This window comes from Gadus chalcogrammus, unplaced genomic scaffold (genome assembly GCF_026213295.1).
Source record: "Gadus chalcogrammus isolate NIFS_2021 unplaced genomic scaffold, NIFS_Gcha_1.0 GACHA094, whole genome shotgun sequence".
NCBI lineage: Eukaryota > Metazoa > Chordata > Actinopteri > Gadiformes > Gadidae > Gadus > Gadus chalcogrammus.
This window is the reverse complement of record NW_026613529.1, coordinates 2,232-17,734: the sequence shown is the minus strand read 5'-3', so window position 1 is coordinate 17,734 and position 15,503 is coordinate 2,232. Positions and strand designations below refer to the sequence as shown.

Sequence of the window (15,503 nt, the reverse complement as noted above, 5' to 3'; positions counted from 1 at the left end):
TCTGATGAACTCAGCTAACTGCCCCACACATAACACAAAGCTTATTTTTTCCAAAATCCCACCTTTTGATTTTATACTATTTTTTTAATGTTAAAAAAGGCTATAAATCTATTATGCGGCTTGACCTTTTGACCTACCCATAACAAAACACATCTGGTGAACTCAGCTAACTGCCTCACACATAACAAAGCTTATCTTTTCCAAAATGCCACCTTTTGATTTTATACTATTTTTGTTATGTTAAAAAAGGCTATAAATCTATTATGCGGCTGACCTTTTGACCTGCCCATATCAAAACACATTGGTGAACTCAGCTAACTGCCCCACACATAACACAAAGCTTATTTTTCCCAAAATGCCACCTTTTGATTTTTATACTATTTTTTTTATGTTAAAAAAGGCTATAAATCTATTATGCGGCTTGACCTTTTGACCTACCCATATACAAACACATCTGGTGTAATCAACTAACTGCCCCACACATAACACAAAGCTTCTTTCTCAAAAAACTACCCTTTGATTTATAAAAAAATTAATGTTAAAAAATGGCAATAAATCTATTATGCGGCTTGACCTTTTGACCTACCCATATCAAAACACATCTGATGAACTCAGCTAACTGCCCCACACTAACACAAAGCTTATTTTTTCCAAAATCCCACCTTTTGATTTTATACTATTTTTTAACATTAAAAAAATAGTATAAAATCAAAGGGTACGTTTTTTTGAGAAATAAGCTTTGTGTTATGTGTGGAGCAATTAGTTGATTACACCAGATGTGTTTTGATATGGATAGGTCAAAAGGTCAAGCCGCAATAATAGATTTAGAGCCTTTTTTTAACATTAAAAAAATAGTATAAAATCAAAAGGTGGGTTTTTTGTAAAAAATAAGCTTTGTGTTATGTGTGGGGCAGTTAGCTGAGTTCACAGATGTGTTTTGATATGGGTAGGTCAAAAGGTCAAGCCGCATAATAGAATTTATAGCCTTTTTAACATTAAACAAATAGTATAAAATCAAAAGGTGGGATTTTGGAAAAAAATAGCTTTGTGTTATGTGTGTGGGCAGTTAGCTGAGTCACCAGATGTGTTTTGATATGGGTAGGTCAAAAGGTCAAGCCGCATAATAGATTTATAGCTTTTTCTGAGAGTAAAAAATGAATATAAAATCAAAGGGTAGGTATTTTGAGAAAATAAGCTTTGTGTTATGTGTGGGGCAGTTCGTGATTACACCAGATGTGTTGGATATGGATAGGTCAAAAGGTCAAGCCGCATAATAGATTATAGCCTTTTTAACATTAAAAAATAGTATAAAATCAAAGGGTAAGGTGTTTTGAGAAAATAAGCTTGTGTTATTGTGGGGAAGTTAGCTGAGTTCACCCAGATGTGTTTTGATATGGGCAGGTCAAAGGTCAAGCCGCTATAATAGATTTATCGATCTTTTTCTGAGAGTAAAAATATATATAAAATCAAAGGGTAGGTATTTTGAGAAAGAAGAAGCTTTGGTTATGTGTGGGGCAGTTAGTTGATTACACCAGATGTGTTTTGATATGGGTAGGTCAAAGGTCAAGCCGCCATAATAGATTTATGGCCTTTTTTAACATTAAAAAAATAGTATAAAATCAAAAGGTGTGTTTTTGGAAAAAATAAGCTTTGTGTTATGTGTGGGGCAGTAGTTGATTACACCAGATGGTTTTGATATGGGTAGGTCAAAAGGTCAAGCCGCATAATAGATTTATAGCCTTTTTTAACATAAAAAAATAGTATAAAATCAAAAGGTGGCATTTTGGAAAAAATAAGCTTTGTGTTATGTGTGGGGCAGTTAGCTGAGTTCACCAGATGTGTTTTGTTATGGGTAGGTCAAAAGGTCAAGCCGCCATAATAGATTTATAGCCTTTTTTAACATTTAAAAAAAATAGTATAAAATCAAAAGGTGGGATTTGGAAAAAATAAGCTTTGTGTTATGTGTGGGGCAGTTAGCTGAGTTCATCAGATGTGTTTTGATATGGGTAGGTCAAAAGGTCAAGCCGCATAATAGATTTATAGCATTTTTAACATTAAAAAAATTGTATAAAATCAAAGGGTAGGTGTTTTGAGAAAAGGAGCTTTGTGTTACGTGTGGGGCAGTTAGTTGATTACACCAGATGTGTTTTGATATGGGTAGGTCAAAAGGTCAAGCCGCATAATAGATTTATAGCCTTTTTTAACATTAAAAAATTGTATAAAATCAAAGGTCAGGTGTTTTGAGAGAAGAAGCTTTGTGTTATGTGTGGGGCAGTTAGTTGATTACACCAGATGTGTTTTGATATGGGTAGGTCAAAAGGTCAAGCCGCATAATAGATTTATAGCATTTTAACATTAAAAAATAGTATAAAATCAAAGGGTAAGTGTTTTGAGAAATAGCTTTGTGTTATGTGTGGGGCAGTTAGCTGAGTTCACCAGATGTGTTTTGATATGGGCAGGTCAAAAGGTCAAGCCGCATAATAGATTTATAGCCTTTTTTAACATTAAAAAATAGTATAAAATCAAAGGGTAAGTTTTTTGAGAAAATAAGCTTTGTGTTATGTGTGGAGCAATTAGTTGATTACACCAGATGTGTTTTGATATGGATAGGTCAAAAGGTCAAGCCGCCATAATAGATTTATAGCCTTTTTAACATAAAAAAATAGTATAAAATCAAAAGGTGGGTTTTTGGAAAAAAGAAGCCTTTGTGTTATGTGTGGGGCAGTTAGCTGAGTTCACGATGTGTTTGATATGGGTAGGTCAAAAGGTCAAGCCGCATAATAGATTTATAGCCTTTTTAACATTAACACAAATAGTATAAAATCAAAAGGTGGGATTTGGAGAAAAAATAAGCTTTGTGTTATGTGTGGGGCAGTTAGCTGATTTCACCAGATGTGTTTGATAATGGGTAGGTCAAAAGGTCAAGCCGCATATAGATTTATAGCTTTTTCTGAGAGTAAAAAATAATATAAAATCAAAGGGTAGGTATTTTGAGGAAAATAAGCTTTGTTTTAGGTGTGGGGCAGTTAGTTGATTACACCAGATGTGTTTGGATATGGATAGGTCAAAAGGTTCAAGCCGCATAACTAGATTTATAGGCCTTTTTAACATTAAAAAAATAGTATAAACTCAAAAGGGAAGTGTTTTGAGAAAATAAGCTTTGTTTTAGGTGTGGGGAAGTTGGAAGTTAGCTGAGTTCACCAGATGTCTTTTGATATGGGCAGGTCAAAAGGTCAAGCCGCATAATAGATTTATAGCTTTTTCTGAGAGTAAAAAATATATATAAAAGCAAAGGGTAGGTATTTTGAGAAAAGAAGCTTTGTGTTATGTGTGGGCAGTAGGTTAGTTGATTACACCAGATGTGTTTTGATATGGGTAGGTCATAAAGGTCAAGCCGCATAATAGATTTATGGCCTTTTTTAACATTAAAAAAATAGTAATAAATCTAAAAGGTGTGTTTTGAAAAAATAAGCTTTTCTTGTTATGTGTGGGGCAGTTGAGTTGATTACACCATGATGTGTTTTGATATGGGTAGGCAAAAGGTCAAGCCGCATAATAGATTATAGCCGTTTGTAACATAAAAAAAATAAGGATAAAATCAAAAGGTGGCATTTTGGAAAAACTAAGCTTTGTGTTATGCGTCCTCACGTGTGGGGCAGTTAGCTGAGTTCACCAGATGTGTTTTGTTATGGGTAAGGCAAAAGGTCAAGACGCCCGCCGCATAACAGATTTATAGCCTTTTTTAACATTAAAAAAAATAGTATAAAATCAAAAAGGTGGGATTTTGGAAAAATAGCTTTGTGTTATGTGTGGGGGCAGTAGTTAGCTGAGTTCAATCAGATGTGTTTTGATATGGGTAGGTCAAAAGGTCAAGCCGCCCATAATAGATTTTATAAGCCCATTTTTAAACATAAAAAAAATTGTATAAAATCAAGGGTAAGGGTAGGTGTTTTGAGAAAGGAGCTTTGTGTTACGTGTGGGCAGTTAGTTGATTACACCAGATGTGTTTTGATATGGGTAGGTCAAAAGGTCAAGCCGGCATAATAGATTGTATAGCCTTTTAACATTAAAAAAATTGTATAAAATCAAGGGTAGGTGTTTGAGAGAAGAAGCTTTGTGTTATGTGTGGGGCAGTTAGTTGATTACACCAGATGTGTTTTGATATGGGTAGGGCAAAAGGTCAAGCCGCATCATATAGATTTATAGCCATTTTTACATTACAAAAAATAGTGTAAAATCAAAGGGTAAGTGTTTTGAGAAGAAAATAAGCTTTGTGTTATGTGTGGGGCAGTTAGCTGATTTCACCAGATGTGTTTTGATAGGGGTCAGGTCAAAAAGGTCAGCCGCATATAGATTTATAGCCTTTTTACCATCTAAAAAAATAGTATAAAATCAAAGGGTAAGGTTTTTTGAGAAAATAAGCTTTGTGTTATGTGTGGAGCAATTAGTTGATTACACCAGATGTGTTTTGATATGGATAGGTCAAAAGGTCAAGCCGCATAATAGATTTATAGCATTTTATAACATTAAAAAATAGTATAAAATCAAAGGTGGGTTTTGGAAAAATATAGCTTTGTGTTATGTGTGGGGCAGTTAGCTGAGTTTACAGATGTGTTTTGATATGGGTAGGTCAAAGGTCAAGCCGCATAATAGATTTATAGCCTTTTTTAACATTAACAAATAGTACTAAAATCAAAAGGTGGGATTTGGAAAAAATAAGCTTTGTGTCTATGTGTGGGGCAGTTAGCTCGATTTCACCAGACTGTGTTTTGACTATGGGTAGGTCAAAAGGTCAAGCCGCCATAATAGATTTATAGCTTTGTCTGAGAGTAAATAAATTAATATAAAATCAAAGGGTACGGTATTTTGAGGAAAAGAAGCTTTGTGTTATGTGTGGGGCAGTTAGTTGATTACACCAGACGTGTCTTGGATATGTGTAGGTCAAAAGGTCAAGCCTGCATAATATGATTTATAGCTTTTTTCTGAGAGTAAAAAATATATAGAAAATCAAAGGGTAGGTGTTTTGGAGAAAATAAGCTTGTGTTATGTGTGGGGCAGTTAGCTTGATTAAACAGATGTGTTTTGATATGGGTAGGTCAAAAGGTCAAGCCGCATAATAGATTTATAGCCTTTTTTAACATTAAAATAATAGTATAAAATCATAACCGGGGTTAAGTCGCTTTTAGAGAATAATTAAGCCTTTGTGTTATGCTGTGTTGGCAGTTAGCTGAGTGCACCAGATGTGTTTGATATGGGCAGGTCAAAGGTCAAGCCGCATAATAGAGTTTATAGCCTTTTTTAACATTAAAAACTAGTATAAAATCAAAGGGTACGTTTTTTGAGAAAATAAGCTTTGTGTTATGTGTGGGAGCAATTAGGTTGATTACACCAACAGGTTTTGATATGGCTAGTCAAAAGGTCAAGCGCATAATAGATGTATAGCTTTGTGTTAACATTAAAAAAATAGTTATAAAATACAAAAGCGTGGGTTTTTGGACAAAAATAAGCTTGGGTTATGTGTGGAGGCGTAGCTGAGTTCACCAGATTGGTTGTATGGGTAGGCTCAAAAGGTCAAGCGCAAATAGATTATAGCATTTTTAACATTTAAAAAAAATTGTAATAAAATCAAGGGTAGGTGTTTTGAGAAAAGTAAGCTTTGTGTTACGTGTGGGGAAGTTAGTTGATTACACAGATGTGTTTTTTGATATGGGGTAGGTCAAAAGGTCAAGCCGCATAATAGATTTATAGCCTTTTTTTAACATTAAAAAAATTGTATAAAATCAAAGGGTAGGTGTTTTTGAGAGAAGAAGCTTTGTGTTATGTGTGGGGCAGTTAGCTGAGTTCACCAGATGTGTTTTGATATGTGTAGCTCAAAAGGTCAAGCCGCATAATAGATTTATAGCCTTTTTTAACATTACACTTTTTTAGAACATCAAATGTTGTTTTTTTTAAAGAACTAAGCTTTGTTTTACATAGGTAGGCTTGTATTAACCCATCTAGTTGGTTTGACACAACTTCGTCCATCGAAAGCCAGTGCTAAATAGAATTTTCGAATGTGTCGAATATCCAACGTCCAATATAAAACTAACTTTACCACGGTAAAAAACGTTAAAAAATAAATAAACCAAAAATCTTACAACAATCCCATTTTCAGTGCTTTGAAACAGAAATACTCACGAAGACGAGCTGTTTTCCTGAAATCAATTATGTGAGTCACAACAGCGCCACTATTCCCATTGACTTCAATGTAAATCGAGTGAACCCCAGGCGGCTCGTGTTTATTTTCCGTTTCAATTGATCCTTATGGCAGATAAGTCCCACCCGTGAACCAGTGACCGATAGGGTAGAATTTTGCACTTCAGTCACTTGACACAACACTCTGGCCAGTCACCGCCTTCATTGGACAGCTATCGTGAACTGACTACGAGTGAAAGCAGAGGGCAGACCAAAACCTACTGTGAAAACCACACAGCTCGTTGGTGCTACGGTAAGGAGCATTTTAAATTGCTCCATGTATGACAAGGTAAACTGGCTAACAGGGAGTTGGCTGAAAAAACGCCTTTACTGTTGGCCCCGTGTCATGTTTAAAGCATGCAATTGTGGTGTAGAACAAAATAAAAAGAAAACAAAGTGCTTGCATGATATCGAGTTCCTGAACCCACGTGACCACCGGTGTTCGGAACGCCATTTTGTCAGTAAAATCAAGCGCCGCCCTTAAAGAGCTTCCTTAAAATGACCCGGCGCCGAAGCTTTCAAGCCATCGGAGTACTCATCTCACTTTAATTCGCATGACATCGAGCTCTATAGGCAAAAATTAAATAGGTTAAATATTACCGACCCATACAATGGCCCCGGGGTGCTTTTCAAAAGCATCTCCGCTGAAGAAGACGTCCCAGATCTGCAGTATCCGGATAGATATAACTACCTTCAGAGCAGCCACAAAGACAGACGTCAGAAAGCCTGCAGTGTCTCTAATAAGACAAATATGCTACCCAAAAGTCCCATAGTTTCACCAGTGAGGCTACCAGGTATTCATGAGCATAGAAGGATTAGGGTAAAACAGGGCATGCAGTGTGTAACTGCTCCTGTGTGTAAAATGGTCATTTCCAGATGGTGTACAATCAAATGAATGTGAAGTAGGTACAATAACAGGGAGGGTAAATCCAGGAAGTACTATTCTTAAAAAGCAGGAGTGTTAAACCAAGTAGGTAGTATCCTTTTGAAAGAGCAGGGCGGTACCAATGTGGGGTGGCATTACTATTGTCCAAAACTAATGTTATTGTTGTTTTCTTCAGTTGGGGATGTCAACACGAGGACTTGGCAAGGAAATACTATGAAATGCGTCATCGCCTCTCACACACGAATGTCATGGTAGGAACAGCTGGATTCAGGATTTCACCCCTGCATTGGGGCCTCACCTGATGGATACGTTTCCTGTAGCTGCTGTGGTTCAGGTGTCATAGAAATTAAGTGCCCATTTTCTGCAAAGGACCTTTCTGTTAATTAGGCAGTAAAGTGTTTTTCTGCACAGAAACCAGCACCAGCAGCAGCAGCATTTGCTGATCATAGTCAACAACAGTGGTGCTACTGCCCTGAGCCAGAAGCAGGGAACATGGTGGTCTGTGCGTCAGGTTTTTGTTCAGTTAAAAAGTTTCACCAGACCTGCCTTCGCATGAAAAGGGTCCCAAAACAGTGGGTATGTCCCATCTGCCGAAAAGTGATCAATGCCCAAAGAAGAAAACCTTAGTGAGGAGACTGTGAAATGAGTTGTTTGTAGTAGCTGATACTGTACTGTTATTTATGAATAAACAGTTGTTAAACCAATATTGTTCTCTTCCCCATAATTTGTATTAGATATCTGTAGCAATCAGGGATATGAAACATGGGTGGGTCATTCATATAAAACACACCAGAACAAATATCTGTTTGGGTGGAACTCAAGTTAGAATGGGTGGATGTGCAGCTTGATCTGCAAAGAGAAACGATGTGATCGCATCAGAATAGCGAGTGATTAAAAATAATGTCACGACAAGCAAGCAAGAAGTGTGAGTCACAAAGGTTTATTTGCTGGTTGAGCACATCTGTAGCCAGTCACATCAGTTCAATTTACTGTAAATCCCCATCACTGGAAGGACACCACAGATTCAGACACATTTGTAAGTGCACAACACACGCTCACCATCTTGTCAAGGTAGGCCACATCATTTTCCCTGTCTATGTCCGTGAAACATATGGGGACAGTGCTTTGCAAGACTGTGTACTTTTGACGGAGAACTCCTATCACTCTTTCAATATGTATCCTAAGAGAGGCTAGACGTCTGGTGTTCTCCAAGTCAGCAGGATCTAACTGCTTCTATCCACGAGTAAATGCTGGAATTTTTAATTCAGCTTGGCATCTCTCAATGGACTCTTTAACCAGACAACCTCTGTCCGCTAAAACTACGTCCCCTGGGAGCAAATGAGATAAAAAGTGACTTTGTTCTGTGATAAACGTATCACTTGTGCGACCTCCCCATCCAGCGGAAATGAAACAAATGGAACCTCGAGGGCAAATTGCAATTAAATATTTCATTGTGTGGTGTGATTTGTATGATGAGTAACACTGAGCACTGGCTAGCAATCTACTGGGTTTCTCTAGAAATATTTCAAAACAATCTATAATGCAAACTGTCTTTTCAAAGCTACGGTTTCGAAATGCATATGGAAGAGATTTTCTTAAGTATTCTCTGTCAGGCCACAACACCAGACTTGGCACCAGTCTACAATGCATCACACTAATGCAGTGTTTGAAGAGCTTTGAAACAGTGGTTGAGTCAATGTCAAAATAAAAGCCAAAAACTCAAAGGACAAGTTCATTCTAAGCTTAATTAAAGTTAACATGTACTGCTGAAAACATGTTAAACTAGATTTAAGTTGGAGAAAAGGAGCCACAATATGAAAAATTGTCATGAGAATGGAGAATGCTGATAAACCAGTGAGAGTATGAACCCTTTTATCATCGTTATGCAAGCTCATCTCATTCAGTGTAGTCCTATTCATTTTTTCCTTCAACAACATATTTTCAGTCCTCAGAGCTTGGCATTCTTGCTCAAGAGATTGGACGCGTTTACCACAGGTTTCAGTGGTGCATGGTGGGGTTGCTGGATCCTCCTCATGGAGAACAGGCTGGACATCGTTTCCAGGTTCTTCATGGGTAGATTCCTTCAAAGGCTCTGTGGTGGGACTTTGCTCTGCAGTAGGATCCTTGTTGCAGTCTTGGGGACAATCTGTTGATGCTCTGGTGAAAACAAAAGTAGTATAAACTGTCACTACTGATGACAGTTTGTCATTCTTTTGTCAGTCACTCTCTGTTTTCTGCAGTATACTAGCTTTCGTTAGTAAGAAAGTAAGTAAATTGTATTTGTATAGCACATTTACATCCAAAAGTGCTTTATAGTCGGTATATGATAAATAAACAATGTAATAAAATAAATGAATAGAAAGACAATGACAGGGATATTGACAATGACAGTGACAATCACATGCATAGTCAGTGGCTGCCAAATGCAAGTCGGTATAGGTGTGTGATGATTTCAGCCCAGTCACAGATGTTATGTTTTTTAGCTCATTGGGTGTTATTAAACCTACAATGAATTGTACAAAAAAAATTGGTTTATAATTTTCCCAAGTCCATGGAAGTGGGGTTGACCAGGTTAAGGAACTTAAATATTCACCTGGGAGGGATGGCTTTCGCAGATAGCTTTGTCTGCTCCATCTTCTGTAGCTTTGCTCCCTGTCGTCTGTTGAAAACCTCCAGTCTCATTTTTCTTTTCCTCTTCTCTGGAGATGGAACGTAGTTGAAAAGAGATGGAACAAAGTCCGGACTCAAGGGATTATCACTCCTTCTCCCTACAAAATAAATAGAAACATTTCAGCGTCGAACTTGGGTTTGTTTACTACTACGTTAGCACTTGCTAGCTTAGCAGCATAAAAAACAGGACATTGTCAGCCCCACGAATTGCATGCTATAAATCAACTAGCTATGTGTGTGTGTGTGTGTGTGTGTGTGTGTGTGTGTGTGTGTGTGTGTGTGTGTGTGTGTGTGTGTGTGTGTGTGTGTGTGTGTGTGTGTGTGTGTGTGTGTGTGTGTGTGTGTGTGTGTGTGTGTGTGTGTGGTGAGGGGGTACTTACAGGGGGGCCGGGAAGTCCAGGTTGGCCTTTCATTCCCATCATTCCCTGGAGATAGAGGAAAGAAATCAAAGGTCAAACAACAGCAATGTCCAACACCAGTGGCTGTGCATGTTGTGGGCTGTGAGTAAGATATGCCGCTGAGGACAGAATGCTATACAACAGAAAGGGTTTTGTGTTATAAAACCACCACTTACAGTAGTCCAGAAATTGTTGGAAGTATTTCTTTGACGATGAGTCCATTGACTGGACTGAAGCTAAGGTTGGAGGAAGCATGCCATAAAGTGCGCAATAAATCCCAGAATCTCCATGGGAATAATCCATGGATGGAATGACAGTGAACCACTGTCGCCGGAAAACCTATTTGACAGGTGTGCTCTGACATGGAAAGGTCTTCAGACTTCGATGGGTTCTTAGTGGTAGTTCTGTGTGGTGATGTCAGGGATTAAAGTGAAAAAAAATCTTCTGACTGAAATTTTATTCGCGCTACAGCCAAGTCACGTGCAGTGTGTGAAACATGTTCCAGGTTAGGTTACTTGACACCTGCTTAAGAAATACAAATGTATAAGACGTCAGCACCAAATGCAGCCATCACGTTTAAATGCTCGACCAATACTGTTTTACAGGAGGAGGATTTTAAACAGCTGTTCTTTTGCATCTATTGCAATTTTTTGTTGTCTTTTCAATTAGACTCTAAGATTTTTTTTTTGCAAAGTTTGTCTCATATTTTACTCTCTAAAAAATCAAGCATCTACATAACTTTTCATCACATGTTTTATTTCAAGTAAACCTTTTATATATAAGAAAATAGAAATAAAAAATCAACAAACAGCACCAGGATTTATCTTATTAAAACAATGAACAACAACAGAACAAGCATCAAACAAACAACACCAGAATTAAATAACAATTGCAACAACAAGTGCAACTTTGCAAAAAGGCTCATTTTTTTTGCTTTTTGGCAACAAAACCATATGCTTGAAGCTTGGTTACACCGAATGCACGTTTTAGTGGTAGTAGTGCAGTGGCTCTGGGTCCAGGAGTGGTGAGGGAGGAGGAGGAGGAGGAGGCTGTGGCTGCAGTGGCTCTGGGTCCAGGAGTGGTGAGGGAGGAGGAGGAGGCTGTGGCTGCAGTGGCTCTGCGTCCAGGAGTGGTGAGGAGGAGGAGGCTGTGGCTGCAGTGGCTCTGCGTCCAGGAGTGGTGAGGGAGGAGGAGGAGGCTGTGGCTGCAGTGGCTCTGCGTCCAGGAGTGGTGAGGGAGGAGGAGGAGGCTGTGGCTGCAGTGGCTCTGGGTCCAGGAGTGGTGAGGGGGAGGAGGAGCTGTGGCTGCAGTGGCTCTGCGTCCAGGAGTGGTGAGGGAGGAGGAGGAGGCTGTGGCTGCAGTGGCTCTGGGTCCAGGAGTGGTGAGGGAGGAGGAGGAGGCTGTGGCTGCAGTGGCTCTGCGTCCAGGAGTGGTGAGGGAGGAGGAGGCTGTGGCTGCAGTGGCTCTGCGTCCAGGAGTGGTGAGGGAGGAGGAGGCTGTGGCTGCAGTGGCTCTGGGTCCAGGAGTGGTGAGGGAGGAGGAGGAGGAGGAGGAGGAGGCTGTGGCTGCAGTGGCTCTGGGTCCAGGAGTGGTGAGGGAGGAGGAGGAGAGGAGGAGGAGGCTGTGGCTGCAGTGGCTCTGGGTCCAGGAGTGGTGAGGGAGGAGGAGGAGGAGGAGGATGTGGCTGCAGTGGCTCTGGGTCCAGGGGTGGAGGAGGAGGCTCTAGCAGCAGCAGAAGAGGTGGAACCTTTCTTTACTTTTCTTATTCTAACTGCTGAAAGGACCTTCACAGCTTCTCTCAGTTTCCTTTCCTTTTGTTTGTTAATGATCTCCTTCTTCTTCTGCAAATGGTTCTGGTATCGCTCATAAGAGGACAGGCAAGAACTCCTCATGCAGGGCTAATTTCCATTTTGGATGCTGTTGTCCCTGTTGCCTTCATGTGGGACTTGATGATGGCTAAGCCTTCATATGTCTCAATGTTCAACCTGACCCTATCATTCTCAATGATGTCATCCATGATGTTAAATGATCCTTCAATAAGAGGGCCAGTGAACAATGACAGAACAGCCTTTACCAACTTCCCCAAGACAGGGAATCTCAACCCTCCTCCTGGTGTCTTGCTTGCAAGTATTTTACTCCACCAGTCAACATCAATTTGTGAAGTATTTTCTTCATAGCACTTGGCCTGTGCCCCAAGATCTGAGTCAATCTGGTAGGCTCGCACCTCATCATCCAGTTGACCAAGCTCCTCTGATTTAACCACATTTGGCAAAGCTTTGGCTAGGGTGTTGAATGCTCCTTGGACAGATTCCTCGAGAATCATTGATGGTGCCAGCGCAGACAAAGAGGTGATGGTGCGATTCCTCAGTGGAAGGTTTTTCAGGAGGAATGTTGCTGCCTTGATGTAGCCTATTCTGAGAGAGCTGTAGATGTTCTGAACCCAGATCTTCTTCTCCACTCTAGCCTTGTTCAGGGCAAAGAAGCTGTATCTCCCCACAGACAACTTTTTGTCAGGGTACTGCAGCTCTCTGTTCTGGACATCAAGCTTCAGCAAATCATTCACCCTCATGGAGATGGCTTCAGGCTTCATGAATTTAGAGAGGAGTTCCCTGACCAGCAACACCATCTCAGCATGCAACACATGGAGCATGGGTTTCTCATGTTGCAACTTCTTCAGGAACACCTGGAATGTTGGAAGCACACCTGAAAATCAGATTAGAACCTGATTAGAAAAGTGGGTGAATGATCACAGGAGCTAAATACTTTCATACTTTCAAAAAACAACACTGAAAAGTATTTTACCCCTTTCCTGTTTGATAACATAACAGTTATAAGCTATTTAGGGTGGTATATGTGGTATAAGACAAAGTTGCATGAGCTACTACATAATTTAATCTAGGAACAGGACTCTGACCAGGCCACTCAAAAAAGAAAAGTGACTCAACATACCTCTGTAAAGATCTATCAAGACTGTGAGCTTGTCGAACTCTGAGAAGAGCTGCACACAGATGCGTCTCTTCCGGTTTTGGTTGAACACTGTTCCAGTCCTTGCAGATTTTGCCATTTGCTGTCGGAGAAGAATGATCCTGGCCCTCTCATCGGGTGTCACTTGATGCTTGTCAAGAACCTGGTTCAGGAGCCATCTGCATCATAAAAAGGCATTCTACACATTAGATTAGGGCAGACAACACACCTGAAAAAGCTATATATTTGTTCTGACTTATTTCAAGAGTTTGCATATCATGATATAACATAAACGTTATAATACATAAATAGTATATGTGGGCCTAAAAATAAGTTCAGTGTTAAAAGAACAAAATGTATTTCATCCCTATTAAACTTTGGTGACTGGCTCTAAATCACATCCGCCCACATGTAGGTTATTAAGAAATGTCACTTAGGCTTGGCTGTGATGCAAATTGGGCCTACTAGTAAAGACAAATTGTAGTATAAAGTTGGGGATAATAATTGAATAAGAATATATGAATGGATAATGCAGAAGATGAGGGACGGGCAGTGTCGCTGTCACAAAATGTCCTGTAGGTTTGCTTACTCTCGCCACTAGGTGGCGTCTCATACAGATTGAGTCAGTTGTGGGGAGACGGGGGTAATTTGTTTTACATTTACATAGGAACGAATGACCCACTGTACCTACAAATCATACTTATATATTTATATAGTTTAAAATGCAAAATGTTGAATCCATTTCTCTCAATACTGAAGAGGCTGTATATAATTTATACATAACGTACATAAATCTTTTTGTCCACATTGCCACGTCCTGAAAATATAACATGTACGTACATATCAAATACGAATAAATCCACTGGAAGTAGGCTACTTTAATTAAGTAACATCTGAATTTACAATTTCAGCTTTCTTGAATATTCTGTTTGTTACGGAGCTGTTAGACCACCTCGTTAATACAGGTGTACCTCGTTTGTGCGCAGCACGTCGGAGATCAAGCAGTTCAGTGAGCGCAGAGAAAATATTTTTAGAGACTAAAGGTGGACTTTTACGGACTGAGGAGGAATATTTCGTTAGATAAAAACATGTTGTTCATTTTGGAAATTATTCCATTGATCTTTGTTCAATACATTTGACTTTTGGACATTACAACTCTGTGGAGTTACTGGAAATGTTTGGATCATCCTCCATCAGCTGTGAAATAAGGAGGCGAATCTGTCCATGGAAAAATATGTTTTTCAGCAGATATCTTAGTCACTACAAGACTGAACTAACAAAGCAGTTTAGTGCTTATGTGCAGTATTTATTCAGTTTGGGAAACTCCACGATCTCCATAAGCTTTGACGGGACTGGAAAACGTCTCCGTTGCTAGGTCATCGCTGCTGTGCCTGCTTCATTGCACAGTTTGTATACAGTTCACATGAACAGTTTCGCCTGTATCTAGTCATTTCTTACGCGTATTCCTGAATTATTTGTGAATACACGGAGCCGCTAAACCGGAGTAAATTAATTATAGCCCATGTTTAAATCTACATGGCAGATGAAGATTACATCCCTAATATAAAAAGAATGAATCTCACCTGTGTTTGTGTTGCTCCTGAGGGGACAGGAAACCGTAGAAATGCACAATCAATGGGTCCATAATCTCCCGCACCCTGTTGCACACTTCCAGCATTTGCAGGAACCTGCTGCTGATAGGACGTATCAGGCTCTTTTTTTCCAAATGCAGTAAGGACTGAAACTCTGAAAAAATTTCCTTCTGTTTGGGGAATTTTTGGATATCATAGTAACATCAGAGCAAAATTCTTCCACAAATCCTTGGAAAGGATCCAAAAGGGCCTTGGCTGCATTTGAGACCATGTGAACGGTATCTCCGCTGATGTCCAGGAGTGATGGGTTTTCTCTTCTGGCTTGTGTCTCTACGCCAGACTTTTTCCCCCTCATAACATTGCAGTTGTCCAATAACAGACCAACAACCTGATCCCAGTTCAGGCTGTAGGACTGAAGAATATCAGTCAGTTCTTGTGTGAGGGTTGAGGCATCTGCAATGTTGACTTTTCTTGAGGCCAGGTGCTGAGTTAAAACCTTCCCCATGTCTTCATCAAAGTAGCGAACAAGAACATTTAATATCCTGTCCATGTTGCCATTTGTTGCCTCGTCGGCATTTAACGAAACATACGTGTTTTCAGTATATGTGCTATTTTCGCTTTCTGATGAGCGGCAATACCGTGTGTGCACATATAGGACGCATGGGAGTTGGACATTGACAGTCTCGACAGTGCGCGCCGGTCTTCTGCACACGACTGTATGAGGTCGACTAGTGGTTGGGCGATGGTCAGTGACAGGTC

General features: G+C 39.7%; 1 protein-coding gene and 1 long non-coding RNA gene across 2 annotated transcripts; both read right to left on the bottom strand.

The window, feature by feature from the left end:
* Positions 1–8,723: 8,723 nt before the first annotated feature.
* LOC130378662 (uncharacterized) lies at positions 8,724–10,325 on the bottom strand. Its single transcript, XR_008894835.1, has 3 exons — positions 10,171–10,325; positions 9,714–9,888; positions 8,724–9,277 (listed from the first exon to the last, which is right to left on the bottom strand). It is a non-coding gene; the product is annotated as an uncharacterized LOC130378662 (long non-coding RNA).
* A 1,751-nt stretch (positions 10,326–12,076) lies between these two features.
* On the bottom strand, positions 12,077–15,294 carry LOC130378664 (uncharacterized). The gene is made up of 4 exons (XM_056585375.1): positions 15,133–15,294; positions 14,736–14,914; positions 13,138–13,331; positions 12,077–12,891 (listed from the first exon to the last, which is right to left on the bottom strand). Exons 1-4 carry the CDS (start codon positions 15,292–15,294, stop codon positions 12,077–12,079), a joined length of 1,350 nt encoding a protein of 449 aa, XP_056441350.1.
* Positions 15,295–15,503: the final 209 nt, after the last annotated feature.

What these genes read in the sequence shown, in the direction of transcription:
- LOC130378664 (XM_056585375.1), bottom strand. Translation starts at nt 15,294, where the DNA reads ATGGACAGGATATTAAATGTTCTTGTTCGCTACTTTGATGAAGACATG. An exon ending in CAGGAGCAACACAAACACAG is followed by an intron (nt 13,332 to 14,735) that starts GTGAGATTCATT and finishes TTTATGATGCAG; the next exon opens with ATGGCTCCTGAACCAGGTTC. An exon ending in CTTGATAGATCTTTACAGAG is followed by an intron (nt 12,892 to 13,137) that starts GTATGTTGAGTC and finishes TCTGATTTTCAG; the next exon opens with GTGTGCTTCCAACATTCCAG.